We start from the raw sequence: 16,070 nt of genomic DNA, 5'->3' as shown, positions 1-16,070 counted from the left end.
GTTCCCTCCGGGGAGCCCGATGCAGGACTCAATCCCAGGACCCAGGGATCACAACCTGAGCTGAAGACAGACCCTCAACCGCTGAGCCTCCCCATTTCACATTTTTAAATTTATGAGTAAAGTAAATTCTTGAAAAAAGAATCAAAGTGTATCTATGCATTTATAATTTAGAGCTTTTGCCGGTTTTCTGACTTCACAGAAGTTGCACCAAACTAAACCCTCACTACCAATTAAGAAAATAATTGAAATTTAACAGCAGTTACTCTAGCCACCCCTGTATTACTTTTAGAATATCTCTAGTAAGTGGCCCTTGCCTGTGATTGAATATTTTCAATGATGAACATTCACTACTTTCACCATATAGCCCAATGCATTTTTGATGGTTTGGGTCTTGGGTGCTCCCTTATGTGGAGTAAAATAGCACTTCTCAAACCTGTTACCTCTTGATGTTATTTTTCTTTTCGTGCTATTTAAAAACAAACTTTTTAATAGATAACTTTCTTATCTGAAGGGAGCTATTGTATTTTCTCGTCATTCTGTTCCTCATTTTTCAGCTCTTCATAGGATGTGGCTTGGAGTCCTTTGGTTGTCCCACCTTATCCCAGTGGTATCCCATATTATCCATACTTTTTGAAAAGGTGCTATATATAGTGTGGCATGCAAAGATGCTTTTGTAGTAGAAAGTAATTCCTCAGAAGTTAGTTTTTGTAGACACTTTTTACATATTATCTGAATTCCCTCTTCAGTTTTTTTCAATGGAAAACTGCAACTCCCAACTTAGTTTAACCATTGGTTAACTGTTTTGTCATCAAAAAATCACAATGTAATAGAAAGGAACATCTTACTATTAAAATATGGGTATCACTAAATAAAGGACTTTTGATTCTAAAATTATCAGGTTCCAAGACCAAAGATTAAATTAATAAAAGGAGAAGTTGGACAAAATCTGGTGGAAATGATGGCCTATGATCGTCTGAGCCAATCAGGTAATAGTAATGTTTAATTTTATTTTAAAAAGAAAAGAAAATTTCTCTGTTAGAGCACTCTTAATGATAATCTTCTATTTGCTTAGGAGAGAATGTGTCATAATCACTAATTTCTTTTTGCCATACTGGATGAGGGCAAGAGATACAGAATTAGAAGAAATATCTAGTTCAGAAGGTAACAAATGTTTGATACATTTTGCTCCTGGATGGAGAAACTCTTTAACCAAACCTCCCTCCTTTATCTAGCTGCTAGAGCCTCCATTCTGAATATTTTAAAGCACTTCCTGAACTAAGAATAATTTCACCACCCATTTAGCATTAGTAATTTATAAGATACTCCTATGGGAGATATAAAGATGAAGAACCTATGGATTTCTTGAGAAACTGACAACATAGTAAAGAAGATGGAAGATATATATACATTTACATACTGTTAGGCTTTTGGCGTTTGTAAATTTATTCCCAGTTTTGACTATTTGGATGGATCTTAAAAGGCCTATTACGTATTATCTGGTTTTGCTGAGTTAGAAACTTCAGGATGTTTATGTAGCTAGCAAATTTAGCAATGAACTGAAGAGACATAATGCTTTTTATGTAAGAAGCAGTTTTGATATAAAAATTGAATGAACTTTGTAAAGATCAAGTAGTATTATTAAAGTTACTCTAAGCTTTATAGTTAGGCTCCTGTTCAAAGTATATATTGCTTCTCCATCCTACAACCTATTTTGTGGGAGGTGGACTTTCAGTCCTTGAAGAAATGGCTGTATTTTTTTCCTTTTGTCTCCTGTCTACCTTTGCAAGGCTGTTACAGATACTTCTGCAGAGTGTCACAGCTAGTAAAATGAACTGTGTTTTAATGTCTTGATCTATATATTCCTGAACTTGTCTGCAGATTTTCAGAGAGAGAAGTCAGATGCTAACCAGACCTGACTGACCAGCAGAATTGCTCCAAAGAATGTGTTTTTCTTTTTTTTTTTTTAAATGCTTAAGTGAGATGAAATTCACATTGTATATAATTCATTTAAATGTACAATTCAATGGTTTTTTAGTATGTTCACAGAATTGTGCATCCATTACCACAATCAATTTTCGAACATTTTCATCATCTCCTAATGAAACCTCATAACCATTTTCCCCCAAACCCTTTAGTCCTTGGCAACCACTAATACTCTATCTCTTTAGATTGCCTTATTCTGGACATTTTATGTAAATTGAATCATATGATATGTGGTCTTTTGTGACTAATATGTGCTCCTTTGTGACTGACACTTCTTCCACTTAGCATAGTGTTTTCAGGGTTTAGCATTTTAGAGCGTGTACTAGAACTTCATCCAAGGAGTGTTTTAAAAATAGATTCCTCACCCCAAACCTGTGGAATCAGAATCTCTAGGAGTGCACCCTGGAATTAATTATTCTAAAAGCTTTTTTAAGGATGATTCTTTCCGGCTAGCTTTAAAAATCAGTTTATCAAATTAGAGAACTTGAGCTTGACTCTGTTCTCCTATGGCCACTTAAATGACACACTTTAAATACTTATGGCATTTTTCAGACATATTCTGGTCTTGTCTTTCCTTTCACTCTAGATATAGATAACAAACCTTAGTCTGTGTCCATTTTTTGCATGAGCACTCTTTTTTGTTCAGTTGTGGTTGCTGGATTGGCAGATTAATTCTGAGATAATCATGTTTTTTCTCCTCAGAGTATGAATGAAACTGTTGAGTTTCCTATGAAAGAAAATGTTGAGATGCGAGTAAAAACAATGTTTTTTAAATGATGGAAATAATTTGTTTTTCAGGACACATGCTGCTAAACTTAAGTCGTGATAAGCAAGATTTTTTAAAAGAGGTTGTAGAATCCTTCGCCAATAAAAGTGGGCAGTCTGCTTTGTATGATGCTCTGTTTTCTAGTCAGTCACTTAAGGATAGATCTTTTCTTGGTAATGATGATATTGGAAACATTGATGTGCAAGCACCAGAGCCTGATGATTTGGCTAGATATGATGTTGGTAAGTAGTATCTTTTTAAAGTAAACATTTTGTATCTTAATCCTTTTATTTTAGGAGATTAAAAGCAAATAGAAACAATCTCATAATCTCATTACCCATAGATAATGATATAATATTTCCCTGTATCCATTTGAGGTTTTTGGGGGGATAGGATGGTGTAAGGAGTTGGTAGTGCTAGTGGTGGAATATTTTTCTTCTAAATAGTGGTTTATACTGTACATGGGATTGTCTTCTTTCATGGATTCTCTCTTTATCTATTTTTGTAAATAACAACTTTTAATGGCAATATAATACATTATATGAGTTAGCCATAATTTGTTTGCCACTTATTGCTGCTTGACATCTAATATGTTTTCAGTTTTTTCACTATGAAAAATAAAGTATCTTTATTTCAAAATTTTCCATGGAGTTTTCTTAAAACCAGAATTACTGGAATAAGGTTGATGAACACTTTTAAGTCTCTTGCAAATTGCCATATTGCCAGAAAGGTTGTACCTCTTTATGCGTCTAAAAGCCCATAACTTTTTTGGTATTCAATTTCTTGTGGAAGAAAAGATATTTTTACTCTCCCAAGGTTATTAATAAAGTGGTATCTCATTGTCTTAATGACTCTCTACTGAAAGGAAAATTCAGTTTCAGGTTTTCTTACTGGGGGTGGCTTCTGTCAATACAGTGTTTTATTGAGTTCTAGGGAGTACCTTTTTTCTCTTAAATGGACTTGAAAAGAGCTTTCTTCATCATAACTGTTGCTACTAAATTTCCTAAATATGGAGTGTGAATACCTTTAATAAGAACATGAGACTTAGCAAAGAATTTGCCCCAGCTTCAATATAGAAAAGTAATTATAAAATTAAGATGTAATTGACAAAACTGATGGCACAAGCAAAATTTCCAAAACCTCAAGCCAGTTTTCTCATTTCAGGTGCCATTCGAGCACATAATGGTAATCTTCAGCACCTTACATGGCTTGGCTTACAGTGGAATTCATTGTCTGCCTTACCTGCAGTTCGAAAATGGCTAAAGCAGCTGTTTCATCATTTGCCCCAGGAAACCTCAAGACTTGAAACAAATGCACCCGAATCAATATGTATTTTAGATCTTGAAGTAAGCAAAGATTTTAACAAATTAAGTATTTTGAATTTTGTTTAATTTTTTTTCTAACTTAAATTGATTTTTCTTTAAATGAAACAGGTATTTCTACTTGGAGTTATATATACCAGCCACTTACAATTAAAGGAAAAATGTAGTTCTCACTATAGCTTCTATCAGCCACTATGCTTGCCACTTCCTGTGTGTAAACAGCTTTGTACAGAAAGACAAAAATCTTGGTGGGATGCAGTTTGTAATCTAATTCACAGAAAAACAGTGTAAGTAGCAAAATAAAAGTATTCCTTTAACTCATTGCCTAAGTTTTTAACCTAATAGTCTATTTAATTTAAAAACTTCCTGCCTTAGGTATTTAATTCTCATGTGAAGGTTGAGTTTGTCATGATTAATGTACATGTAAGTTTTAAACTGCGTGTTTATAAATCGGTTTTATTAAACTTTTTTTAGACCTGGAACTACAGCAAAATTGCGACTTCTAGTTCAGCATGATATAAACACACTAAGGGGACAGGAAAAACATGGCCTTCAGCCTGCCCTGCTTGTGCATTGGGCAAAATGCCTTCAGAAAACGGTGAGTTTGTTAAAGTGTAAGCATTTTTAAGAACATTACCTAATTTTTAAAAATCCTAAACTTTTCAATGAGTCTTTTAGTTCAGAGAAACAGTAAGAGCTTATTTACATTATGCTAGGTGAAATGTATTTTTTAAATATTGCCACAAAATAGTTAATAGTTAAAATATATAAGCACTTTGAATAGTACCTGGCACAGTAAATGTTATATAAATATTAGCTGTTATTATTACCACTAAATAATTAAGTTACGATAATTATTATCCAGCCTGAAATTTTTTTTTTACATGTAGATAACAGAAGGCTCTGTAGGTTAAGGGCATTGTAGATCTTTATAAATATTTGAGGACTGTTCTATGGCAAAGTTAGGTGTGGATGTTTATTTCTGTGACCAAACTGTGACACAGAGTGGCAGGTTTGGGCTATGTTAAATGGCAACCTTTAAAAAATAGACAGGGCTACTTCATTAGGTAGTATCATTGAAAGTGTTTGAAAGTTGGGTCTAGAATGATCCCTGGTATTAAGGTGATTGGTATGTGAGGCCTATGACTTTTGAGATTCTGTTTTGCCTTGATTTGAAATTTTAACCAGTTGTTCCGACCATTTATAAAAGAATTTTTAGATTCTATTATTTGTGTTCCTTAGGATGTGTGCTTCCAATTTTCTCTTTTAGGGCAGTGGTCTTAATTCTTTTTATGATCAGCGGGAATACATAGGCAGAAGTGTTCATTATTGGAAAAAAGTTTTGCCAATGTTGAAGACAATCAAAAAGAAGAGCAGTATTCCTGAACCTACGGACCCTTTGTTTAAACATTTTCATAGTGCAGACATTCAGGTAATGGAAGATCCTTTTGTGAATGAACTGGAAATGTGAATTTCCAGTTTACAAACAAAGAAATAGAATTACAAACTGTTTAAGTCAATTGCCTGGATACTTGTTCCTTTTCTTGTTTTCAAAACCCACTAGCTATCACAAAATATAGCAGAAAAGAAGACTGAGCTGTTACTTAGATCATGTAAAATCTTTGGGAAATCACTTGGGTTTGATATTCTGGGGAGACGCAGTTGGACTAAAAATTACTAAATGTGTTTAGGCATCTGAAGTTGGCGAATACGAGGAAGAAGCACACATAACATTTGCTATATTGGATGTAGTTAATGGAAATATAGAAGATGCTATGACTGCTTTTGAATCTGTAAAAAATGTTGTTTCTTACTGGAATCTTGCATTGGTAAGTAGATGGTGATACGTGAATTAAAAGCTTTTTGTTTTAAAAACCTAATTGTTTCATAAAAGCATTTTTGTATAGATTTTTCACAGAAAAGCGGAAGACATTGAAAATGATACCCTTTCTCCTGAAGAACAAGAAGAGTGTAAAAATTACCTGAGAAAGGCCAGGGACTACCTAATAAAGATTTTAGATGACAGCGATTCCAATCTTTCAGTGGCCAAGAAGGTAAGCTGCAGGCTGTTTGTACTTTCTTGCTGTTGCTAGCTGGATGGTAACTATTTTTGCTTTGATTTTATAGTTTGATAATTTCAAAAATACTCAGTAATACTTATTAGTGCACAGAAGTGGTGTGTATATATTAGCATTGCTTTTTCTTAGGTTTGGTCTTCATTCATTCATTCATTCATTCATTTTTTTAAAGATTTTATTTATTTATGAGAGACACACACAGAGAGAGAGACACAGGCAGAGGGAGGAGCAGGCTCCATGCAGGGAGCCTGATGTCGGACTCTATCCCAGGTCTCCAGGATCACACCCTGGACTGAAGGTGGCGCTAAACCGCTGGGCCACCGGGGCTTCCTGGTGTTTCTTTTTTTAAACTTGGGAATCTAGCTTTTTTCCTACAAAAGTACTTGTTAGGGAATTTAGAAAAGGCTTATAAGGCAGAACATTCATTTTTTTGTTATCTTGGCAATGTAATCAAAGCAAATACTGCAGGAGCACCTGGGTGGCTCAGTGACTGAACACCTGCCTTTGAGTCAAGTTGTGATCCTGGGATCGAGTCCCATATTGGGCTCTCTGCAGGGAGTCTGCTTCTCCGTCTGCCTAGGTCTCTGCCCGTCTCTGTGTCTCTCTCATAAATAAATAAATAAAATCTGAAAAAATAAAGCAGTGAGCGGCAGATGGGCTGTGGCCATCGCGGCCCTGGAGTTTCCGCTTGTACTCTGCACTTGTGGAACGGGCTTCTGGGCACTTGGCAGACACATGAGAGAGACCCAACAGCGAGCTGCGTTACTGTCCTGGGAGCTCATTCCCATGAGAGTAGAACTTCTACGAAAGAAGAAAAAGGTAAATCCTAAAAAGATCAAGCAGTAAAGGACTGTTTGAAAAAAAGGATCAGATGACTGGAGAAAGCTAGCCAAGAGCTAATTCCCATTGAAGATTTTATTACACCTGTGAAGAAGCTCTTGGATAAAACAAGACAGCGGCCTAACATGGAGCTTCCCTTTTGAAGAGAGTGAGCAGAGAGCTCTGCTTCTCAAGAAGTGGTCCCTCTACAAGCATCAAGAACACGAGAAGGAGAGGGATGCCGTCACATCCATGCTTGAGTCCCAGCAGGAAGCTCTGCAGGATATGCTGCTACTCATATCCCCAGAGCTACATGCGGAGGCTAGCTATCAAGTGGGACCCCAATTTGTTCCCCTTTGAAAGAGAAGGGCCAGATTACACACCACCAATCTTCAGCTACCAGCCCCCTGAGGGCAGGTACCATGACATCACCAAGGTGTACACACAGGTGGAGTTTAAGAAGTAGAGCTGCAGGCACCTGTCCTGTCCACAGAACACACTGCCCTTTCAAGCCAGAATGACCAGGGTACAGGCCTGCTTGTCACAGAATCAGGCATGCTGTGAATAAATACATTTAATCAAGAAAAAATAAATAAAAAATAAAGCAAATGTTGCAGCCTAAGGACCGCTGTTAATTTGGCAGTTAAACATTTCACTGAAATTAAAAGTAGTTGCTGACACCTTCAGAACATTTCTTCTCATCTTTACCATTTGCTATGGACTTTATTTTTTCTGTCAGCAGTTTGAGACTGTCATCATGGTATTAACTTTAGTTGTATTCATCCTTAAACATCATTTGTTGATTAATTCATGTTGCTGCTCTTATATTAGGGATGATATTGTCTGGTACATTCTGGCATCTGTGTTTCTCTCCCCATTCAAAATTAATAAAAAATTCAAAAATAATAAAAATAAAAACAGTAGCTTATTTTGTTCATGTGGAAAAACTTCCCAAGTTAACATTCCTCTACCATTATTGTTAACAAGAGAGAGAAAAACATCACACTTTAGCGTCAGAAGACTTTAGATCATACAGCAGTTTCATGTGTGTTCCTATGTAAAGTATTAAATGCTTATTATACAAAAGTAAGAACATGTAAGTAAATTAGTAAGATAAAGTCTTTGTATTTATTTCAGAGTTGTTTATTTTTGCAAACCAAAGCCCTTGATTCATGCCTTTTGTTTTTAGTTGCCTGTGCCACTGGAGTCCGTAAAAGAGATGCTTAATTCGGTTATGCAGGAACTCGATGACTATAGTGAAGGAGGTGCTCTTTATAAAAATGGTTCTTTGCGAAATGCAGATTCAGAAATAAAACATTCTACACCATCTCCCAGTATATATTCTCTATCACCAAGTAAAAGTTACAAGGTAAGTAGAAAGAAATGAATCCCTCCATTGCAGAATAGTTTCCATTCTAAATGCTTTAAATATTTTTTTATTTTTTTAGTTTTCTCCCAAAACTCCACCTCGATGGGCAGAAGATCAAAATTCTTTACTGAAAATGATCTGCCAACAAGTAGAGGCCATTAAGGTAAATTACTTAATATCTTTAAACTGTGCCTCTCTTATTCCCAGGTTTCTTCTTTGACTATTCCCTCACTTCTTTGTAAAGCTGTTCAAAATGTCCCTTTGCCATTCTACTGTAGAGTCCTCCTGTTTTGTATATGTCTACCATGAAATTAACCATATTATTTTTCCTATTTTTTAATTTAAATTTTTAAACTTTAATTCAAGTATAGTTAACCTAGTGTTACATTAATTTTAGATGTACAATATAGTGATTTAGCAATTCTGTATATTACTCTGCTTATCAAATTAAATGTATTTTTTTATTTAAAAATTTTCTTTATTTAAATTCAGTTAAGTTAAATTCAATTAAGTTAACATATAGTGTATTGTTAGTTTCAGGGGTAGAATTAGTGTGATTCATCAGTAGTATGTAACACCCAGTGCCCATTGCATTAGGTCATTAGGTGCCCTCCTTTTTTTTTTTTTTTTAAAGCCGAGGTTTATTTATTTTATTTTATTTTTTTAAAGATTTTATTTATTTATTCATAGAGACACAGAGAGAGAATGAGAGGCAGAGACACAGGCAGAGGGAGAAGCAGGCTCCATGCAGAGAGCCTGACTTGGGACTTGATCCAGGGTCTCCAGGATCACACCCCAGGCTGCAGGCAGCACTAAACCGCTGCGCCACCGGGGCTGCCCAGGTGCCCTCCTTAATGCCCATCACTAAATTACCCCATTCCCCCCACTCACTCCCCTTCAGTCACCCTGTTTGTTCCTTATAGTTAAGAGTCTCTTACGGTTTTTCTCCCTCTCTGTTTTTATCTCATTTTATATTCCTTCCCTTCCCCTATGTTCATCCTTTTGTTTCTTAAATTCCACCTATGAGTGAAATTATATGGTATTTGTCTTTTTCTGACTGATTTATTTTGCTGAGCACAATACCCTCTAGTTCCATCCATGTCATTGCACACGGCAAGATTTCATTCTTTTTTTTTTTTTTTTTAATAATTTATTTTATTTATTCATGAGAGACACAGAGAGAATCAGAGACACAGGCAGAGGGAGAAGCAGGCTCCATGTAGGGAGCCTGATGTGGGACTTGATCCCGGGACTCCAGGATTATGCTCTGGGCCGAAGGCAGGTGCTAAACCGATGAGCCACCCAGGGATCCCCGATCTCATTCTTTTTGATATCTGAGTGATACTCTGGTGTGTGTGTGTGCATGCACGTGTATGTGTGTATATAAAGCATTTTATATATGTATATATAAAACATATACATACACACATATATAGAAAATATATTTTGAAGTTTTATATATAAAACTATATATATAGTATATATAGTTATATATGTGTGTGTGTGTATATACATATATATATGTATATATATATATATAAAAACATCTTTATCCATTCATCTCTTGATAGATATCTTGGCTCTTTCCATAGTTTGGTTATTGTGGACATTGCTGTATAAACATTGGGGTACATGTGTCCCTTTGAATCACTATGTTTGTATCCTTTGGATAACTACCTGGTAGTATAATTGCTGGGTGGTAGGGTAGCTCTATTTTTAACTTTTTGAGGAACCGCCGTACTGTTTTCCATTGTGGCTGCACCAATTTGCATTCCCACCAAGATAAATGTGTTCTTAATCCCATTTACCTATTTTACCCATCTCCCCTCTGATAACCTCTGTTCTCTATAGTTGAGTGTGTTTTTCTGGTTTATCCCCCCCCCCCTTTGTTTTGTTTCTTACATTCCACATAGAAGTGAAATCATATGGCATTTGTCTTTCTCTGGTTTATTTTGCTTAGCATTATACTCTCTAGATCCATCCACATTTTTGTAAATGGCAGGATTTCTTTCTATTGATTGATTGAAGATTTTATTTATTCGTGAGAGACGCACAGAGAGAGGCGAAGACATAGGCAAAGAGAGAAGCAGGTGTAGGGAGCCTGACGAGGGACTTGATCCTGGGACTCCAGGATCACGCCCTGGGTCAAAGGCAGATGCTTAACCACTGAGCCACCCAGGTGTCCTGGATTTCATTCTTTTTAATGACTGAATAATATTCCTTTGTATATATGCACACCACATCTTTTTTATCCATCTCTCATTGGCCACTTGTACTGCTTCCATAATTTGGCTATTGTAAATAATGCTGCAATAAACATAGGGGTGCATATATCCCTTTGAATTAGTGTTTTCATATTCTCTAGGTAAATACCCAGAATTATGATTACTGGATCGTATGGTAGTTCTATTTTTAATTTTTTAAGAACCTCACAAACTGTCTTCCACAGTTGCTGTGCTGTTTGTACTCCCACCAAGTGTATGAAGGTTCCGTTTTCTCCACATCCTTGTCAGCACTTAATTGTTTCTTGTGTTTTTGATTTTAGTCATCTTGACAGATGCGAGGTGATATCTCATTGTGGTTTTGATTTTCCTTTCTATGATGTTGAGCAACTTTTCATGTGTCTTTAGGCCCTAACCACATTTTTAATTTTTTTTTTATTTTTTATTTTTTATTTATTTTTTTAATTTTTTTTTTATTTATTTATGATAGTCACAGAGAGAGAGAGAGAGAGGCAGAGACACAGGCAGAGAGAGAAGCAGGCTCCATGCACCGGGAGCCCGACATGGGATTCGATCCCGGGTCTCCGGGATCGCGCCCTGGGCCAAAGGCAGGCGCCAAACCGCTGCGCCACCCAGGGATCCCCCTAACCACATTTTTTAAATTACTTGTTTCTGCTTCCTCCACCAGGTGTGAATCCTTCAAAGGGAAAGATTCTTTTATCCAAAACATAGCAGCATTCCTGATATAGAGGTGGTTCCCAAGTGATCGAATTGAACTAGAGAAATAAACTAATCATATCTTGGTCTAGGAGTTCATTTCTCAGACTGATTGGTTGTGTGTGTCGTATTTTGTAGCTAGATATTGATATGTGGTCTGAGTTCCACATAACTTAATTATGTAAGGAAATGGCTATGTATTTGTGATCTTATTTTAGCTTTATGAAAGTAATCTTAACTGTTAGGCTCACAGAAGCTTTATTTACTTATTTGGAATTAGAAGTGCAAGTAGGTTGTTTCATCCTCATTGGATAAGAACTAAAGCACCGATAGTTTTGAAGTTACGGCAAGTAAATCCTGATGTGTGTGCGGTTATTACAGTGTTATCAGCAATGTGAGAGACCTAACAAAAATGCTGTTTGGAGGGAAACAGAATTTTGGATTTGCACAAAGTTTTGTATGTTAGTTTTATACAATTGTGGCCTATTATGATATTACATACCACCTTTGGGTTGTAAGTTCAGCTACCCAGGGTTGTATTCTGTAGAAGTGTAGTGGAACATTACTCTGTGTTCTGAAAATCTGGGTTTTAATGGTAACTCTGCCACTAATTAATGCTCTGAGCCAAGCACTTCATTACTTTTCTATTTGTGTGGCTTTTCATCTGTAGAGTAAGAATTGTTGAAACCACTTCTCAGCACATTTTGTAGGTGTTTGAATTTTTAAAATTATGATTATAGCATTAATTGCATGTTCAAAACTACAGTCCAGATACCAGTAGTGACTATTAAATTTTTCCAGGTGATTCCATCAGTTTCTAATTTTTGGATGTGTAGCATCTAGGCTAAACACAGTAGATGGATGAATGGGGAAAATTTTATTTAACTTGAAAATTCAACATATTTCTGATCTCAGTATTTAGGGTTTTGGGAAATACCTATTTGAAAACACTTTTAGAAGAAGAAAGCAGATATGCTGGTGTGTCTGTGACCTTACCTGCAGCAGGCTGGTCAGATACCTGGACCCATATACAGATATTTGATACTGTTTTCAAAAACTACTGTTGACTGATGCCACTGTAGTTTCTTTGGAAAAAGAAGTAGTTTCTTGATAAGTGCCTGTTTTGTAAGGGACATTTTGTAGTTTCTGCGATTGGGGAGACTGTTGCCATTTAGTTGTCTGTAAAACAATAGAGATGTGATAACTAGCCACCTAGCCACTGTTAGAAAACAGTATGTCTGTTTTCTGTAGGCAGCAGGGTGGTATGAAAACATATTTGGAGTAAAATCTGGTTTGAATTCTAGCTGTGCTATTTCCTGTATCCTTTTTTCCCTCATTTTAAGATGTGAGTTAATATTGTTACCTGGGTAAGGATTGAGAATTTAGAGTGCCTGGACTATATGATTATATACTTAATATATACTAAGCAGGTAACAGTTATTTTCCTTTTCCTAGTGGATCATTACAGCGTCAACCTTGAAGGATTTTTAAGCAATTGTGTATAGTATCAGGAGGTAATTTGGAACATTGAGTAGCCCAGATGGACTGGAGAGGAAAACAGTGGAAAGGAGGTGCTAGAAGGATGTTTGGGGCAATACTTCTGAGGACCAAAAATATCAGAGAAGTTTAATTTGTAGGTACTTGTGTTTTTGAGCAAGGAAGTGTCTTGGCTAGAGCTCAACTCTAGGGGCACCTAGGTGGCTCAGTTAAGCATCTATCTGCCTTTGGCTTAGGTCATGATCCCAGGATCCTGGGATTGAGCCCTCTGTTGGGCTCAGTGGGGAGTCTGCTTCTCCCTCTTCCTCTTCCTCTGCTTCTGCTCTCTCCTCACTGTCTCTCTCTCTCTCTCTCTCTCAATAAATAAAATCTTAAAGCAAACCTTAACTTTGGAAAGATTAATTTAGGCAAGTGTGGAATGGAAATGGAGATGAAGCCATCTAGGAGGTTATCAGTTTAGGTGATAGCTAACTGTAATCTGGAATGAATTTGGTAATATGGTACTAAGGAATGAAAGAATGGGAGGAAATAAATTTTAACAAATTGAGGATCATTTTCTTAAATCGGCCCCTAATACATAGATCTTACTAGAATATCGAATCTCTAAAAACACATCAAGTATTTAAAGTACCTAAATTTAAAATATTTATTTGCTCTAGCACTGTTTCTGGCATGACAGAGTTGCTTACAGTTGTTTTCTTTCTCCAACAGAAAGAAATGCAGGAGTTGAAACTACATAGTAGTAACTCAGGGTCCCCTCATCGTTGGCCTGCAGAGAATTATGGACCAGATTCAGTGCCTGATGGATATCAGGGATCCCAGACTTTTCATGGAGCTCCACTAACAGGTTAGTTGGCAACTAGATAATTCCACATTTTAGTAAAATCACTGTACTTTCCCCTCCTTTACACAATAACTTGTGAACTCACCTTGTCTATATACATTTGTGTATATATACATGTTTATATATGTCTGCTTATATGTTTCTTAAGTTGTGTTTGGTATTACTGAGATTTTTATAACTCTAAGCAGAAACAAGCTTTATCTTAACCTCTTTGTATATAAAGGTTTAAAGAAACCTTTAATATGTATGTCAGAGAAGCTGACACTGAGGTAGAACTATTCCTTACTTTTGGCAAATGTTACCTGATATTGTTAGGCATTAAGAGATGGCTAAATAAAACCTTCTTTGGAATTATTTTGGTGATATACTAAGAGGTATGATATTCATAGGAAATCTTGTGTATTTTGAAATGCAATGGTCATACCGATAAGGAAGGAGTTGGAGCTTGGGCTATACTGGAATTTGAAGTTGTGCTGTCTAGTAGATAGTGATCTCTGAGTCAGTTTGTGTGCTAGAAATGTGGGGATAAAACTTGCCTCACATTATTGTGAACATTTTTGTATGTGTGGGTGTGTGTTAGGCATTTACTTAGAGTTATAGTAAACACTTAATGAAGAGGGGTGTCCCGTGGGTTGTCTGTGTGCAGAAGTGCTTTGTGCATGTAATTTTACTTAATCATGGTAACCCAGAATGGTAGATGCCATCATGAGTTCATTTTTTTTAAAGATTTTATTTATTAGAACGAGAGCAAGAGAGATACCACAAGCTGGGGGTGGAGGGGGAAGAGGGAGAAGCAGATTCCTGGCTGAGCAGGGAGCCTGACATGGGGCAAATCCCAGGACCCTAGGATCATGACCTTAGCTGAAGGCAAATGTGTAACCGACTGTGCCACCGAGGTGCTGTATGAATTCTGTTTTTATAGATGAGGAGATAGGTTTAGTAAGGTTAGTTAATTTATCCATTATTGTATGGCTAACTGTTGGTAGAGTCAGGGTTGAAACTTGAGTGATCTTAAATGTAAAGCCATTTGATAGTATGATATATTGCCCCCAGGCAGCCAGAAATGATAATAAAAACAGGTTTCTTTGGCATGAGATAGATTGCTGAAATGGTAGTAGTATGCTTTTTTTCCTAAATGGTTTTAACCCAGGGAAGATTTAGAGTAGTATGTTCCAGTTTAGATGAGCACATGTATATGATGGTCCATAGGGGCATACTGAAGGCAGCCTCACTATCCTCTTTTGACAGTGTCTTCTAAATGCAGACAAAATAAATCTTTGTAAAGTCAGACTTACTAAATGTTATAAGTCATAGATAAATACATGAAATGTCAAGAGTTCAAACATTGCTCACTTAAAAACCATGTGCACTATGTAGAGCCTTGCATAGAGAAGATAAGTAAACTGGCTAGCCTTTTCTAGGGCTTTTTGAATGCTGTGTGGAATTGATCATTTGGCACCTTTTGAGTCACAATTTCCATTTCTTCTGTGTACAGACATAAATGGTCTTCTGGTTGTTAAACATAACATTCACATTGTCTCATTTTATTCTTGCAATTACCCTATGAAATGTGTAGAAGCAGCACATCCTCATTTTACAGTTGAGAAAATGGAGACCCCAAACAGCTAATTGACAAGGTCACAAAGCAGCTTTGTGGCCCTGAAAGGAGAGCTCAAGTTCGCTGTTATGCATTCCTGTGCTCACACATTTTGTTTTTCTTAATGAAAGTAAAAATATACCAAGATTGTATATTTGTTTTTTTTAATAAGATGATTAAAAAACTTGATTAATAAACTTACAGGAAATATTCAGAAGTCCTGAGCAATGTATACTAAAAACTAACTGTACCATATAGAATGCTATTAACGTTTTGGATCATTTCCTTCTGGTCCTTTCTCTTTGTATGTGTAAAGAATTTTTAGTGAGATTTTTATCATTATTATGTTGTAAGTAGATGAGTGATCTGTTTTTGAAATATCAGAGTTCTGAACATTTTTCTTAAATGTTTTTTGAAAATACTATTAACGAATACAGGGTATCCCATCATGTAGAAGCATTGTAAATTTTATTCCCTTACTATTTCCAGTTTGTTATAAATAATGCTGTGGACACATTCTTAGGATTGTTAGAGTATTAAAAAAATTTTTTTTTGTGTTGGAAAATTACTTTCCGGAAAAGCTATGCCAGTTTACACTCTTTTCCCATCATTATCTGATAGTGCCCATCTCATTGCATTCTTGCTTAGTGTTAACTATTACTAATTTCTAAAAACCTTCAATTTTTAAAAACAAAAATGATAATTAGTTTTTATTTTTTATACTAGACATGTTCAATACTTTATAATCTTTTATATTTCCTGAGTTATCTGTTTATTTGGTATTTTTTTCTGTTAGATTAATTTTAGTAGGTTTATAAGAACTCTTTAATTTTTTTTTTCCCCCACTATGGAGAGT

General features: G+C 35.9%; 1 protein-coding gene and 1 pseudogene across 4 annotated transcripts in view; both read left to right on the top strand.

Moving 5' to 3' along the window:
- Positions 1-16,070, top strand: part of LOC112669445 (E3 SUMO-protein ligase RanBP2) — a 92,844-nt gene that overhangs the window by 51,090 nt on the left and 25,684 nt on the right. For all 4 annotated transcript variants that reach the window (XM_025462566.3, XM_025462570.3, XM_025462578.3 and 1 more), the window contains exons 8-18: positions 899-986; positions 2,782-2,991; positions 3,914-4,095; positions 4,183-4,358; positions 4,546-4,669; positions 5,342-5,503; positions 5,763-5,900; positions 5,979-6,125; positions 8,158-8,337; positions 8,417-8,500; positions 13,485-13,620. In XM_025462566.3, coding sequence (XP_025318351.1) covers positions 899-986; positions 2,782-2,991; positions 3,914-4,095; positions 4,183-4,358; positions 4,546-4,669; positions 5,342-5,503; positions 5,763-5,900; positions 5,979-6,125; positions 8,158-8,337; positions 8,417-8,500; positions 13,485-13,620 — 1,627 coding nt within the window. The remainder of the gene's footprint in view (positions 1-898; positions 987-2,781; positions 2,992-3,913; positions 4,096-4,182; positions 4,359-4,545; positions 4,670-5,341; positions 5,504-5,762; positions 5,901-5,978; positions 6,126-8,157; positions 8,338-8,416; positions 8,501-13,484; positions 13,621-16,070) is intronic.
- On the top strand, positions 6,442-7,898 carry LOC112669501 (39S ribosomal protein L40, mitochondrial-like; annotated as a pseudogene).

This window comes from Canis lupus, chromosome 10, assembly GCF_003254725.2.
Source record: "Canis lupus dingo isolate Sandy chromosome 10, ASM325472v2, whole genome shotgun sequence".
NCBI classification, from domain to species: domain Eukaryota; kingdom Metazoa; phylum Chordata; class Mammalia; order Carnivora; family Canidae; genus Canis; species Canis lupus.
This window is presented reverse-complemented; position numbering and strand designations above follow the sequence as displayed.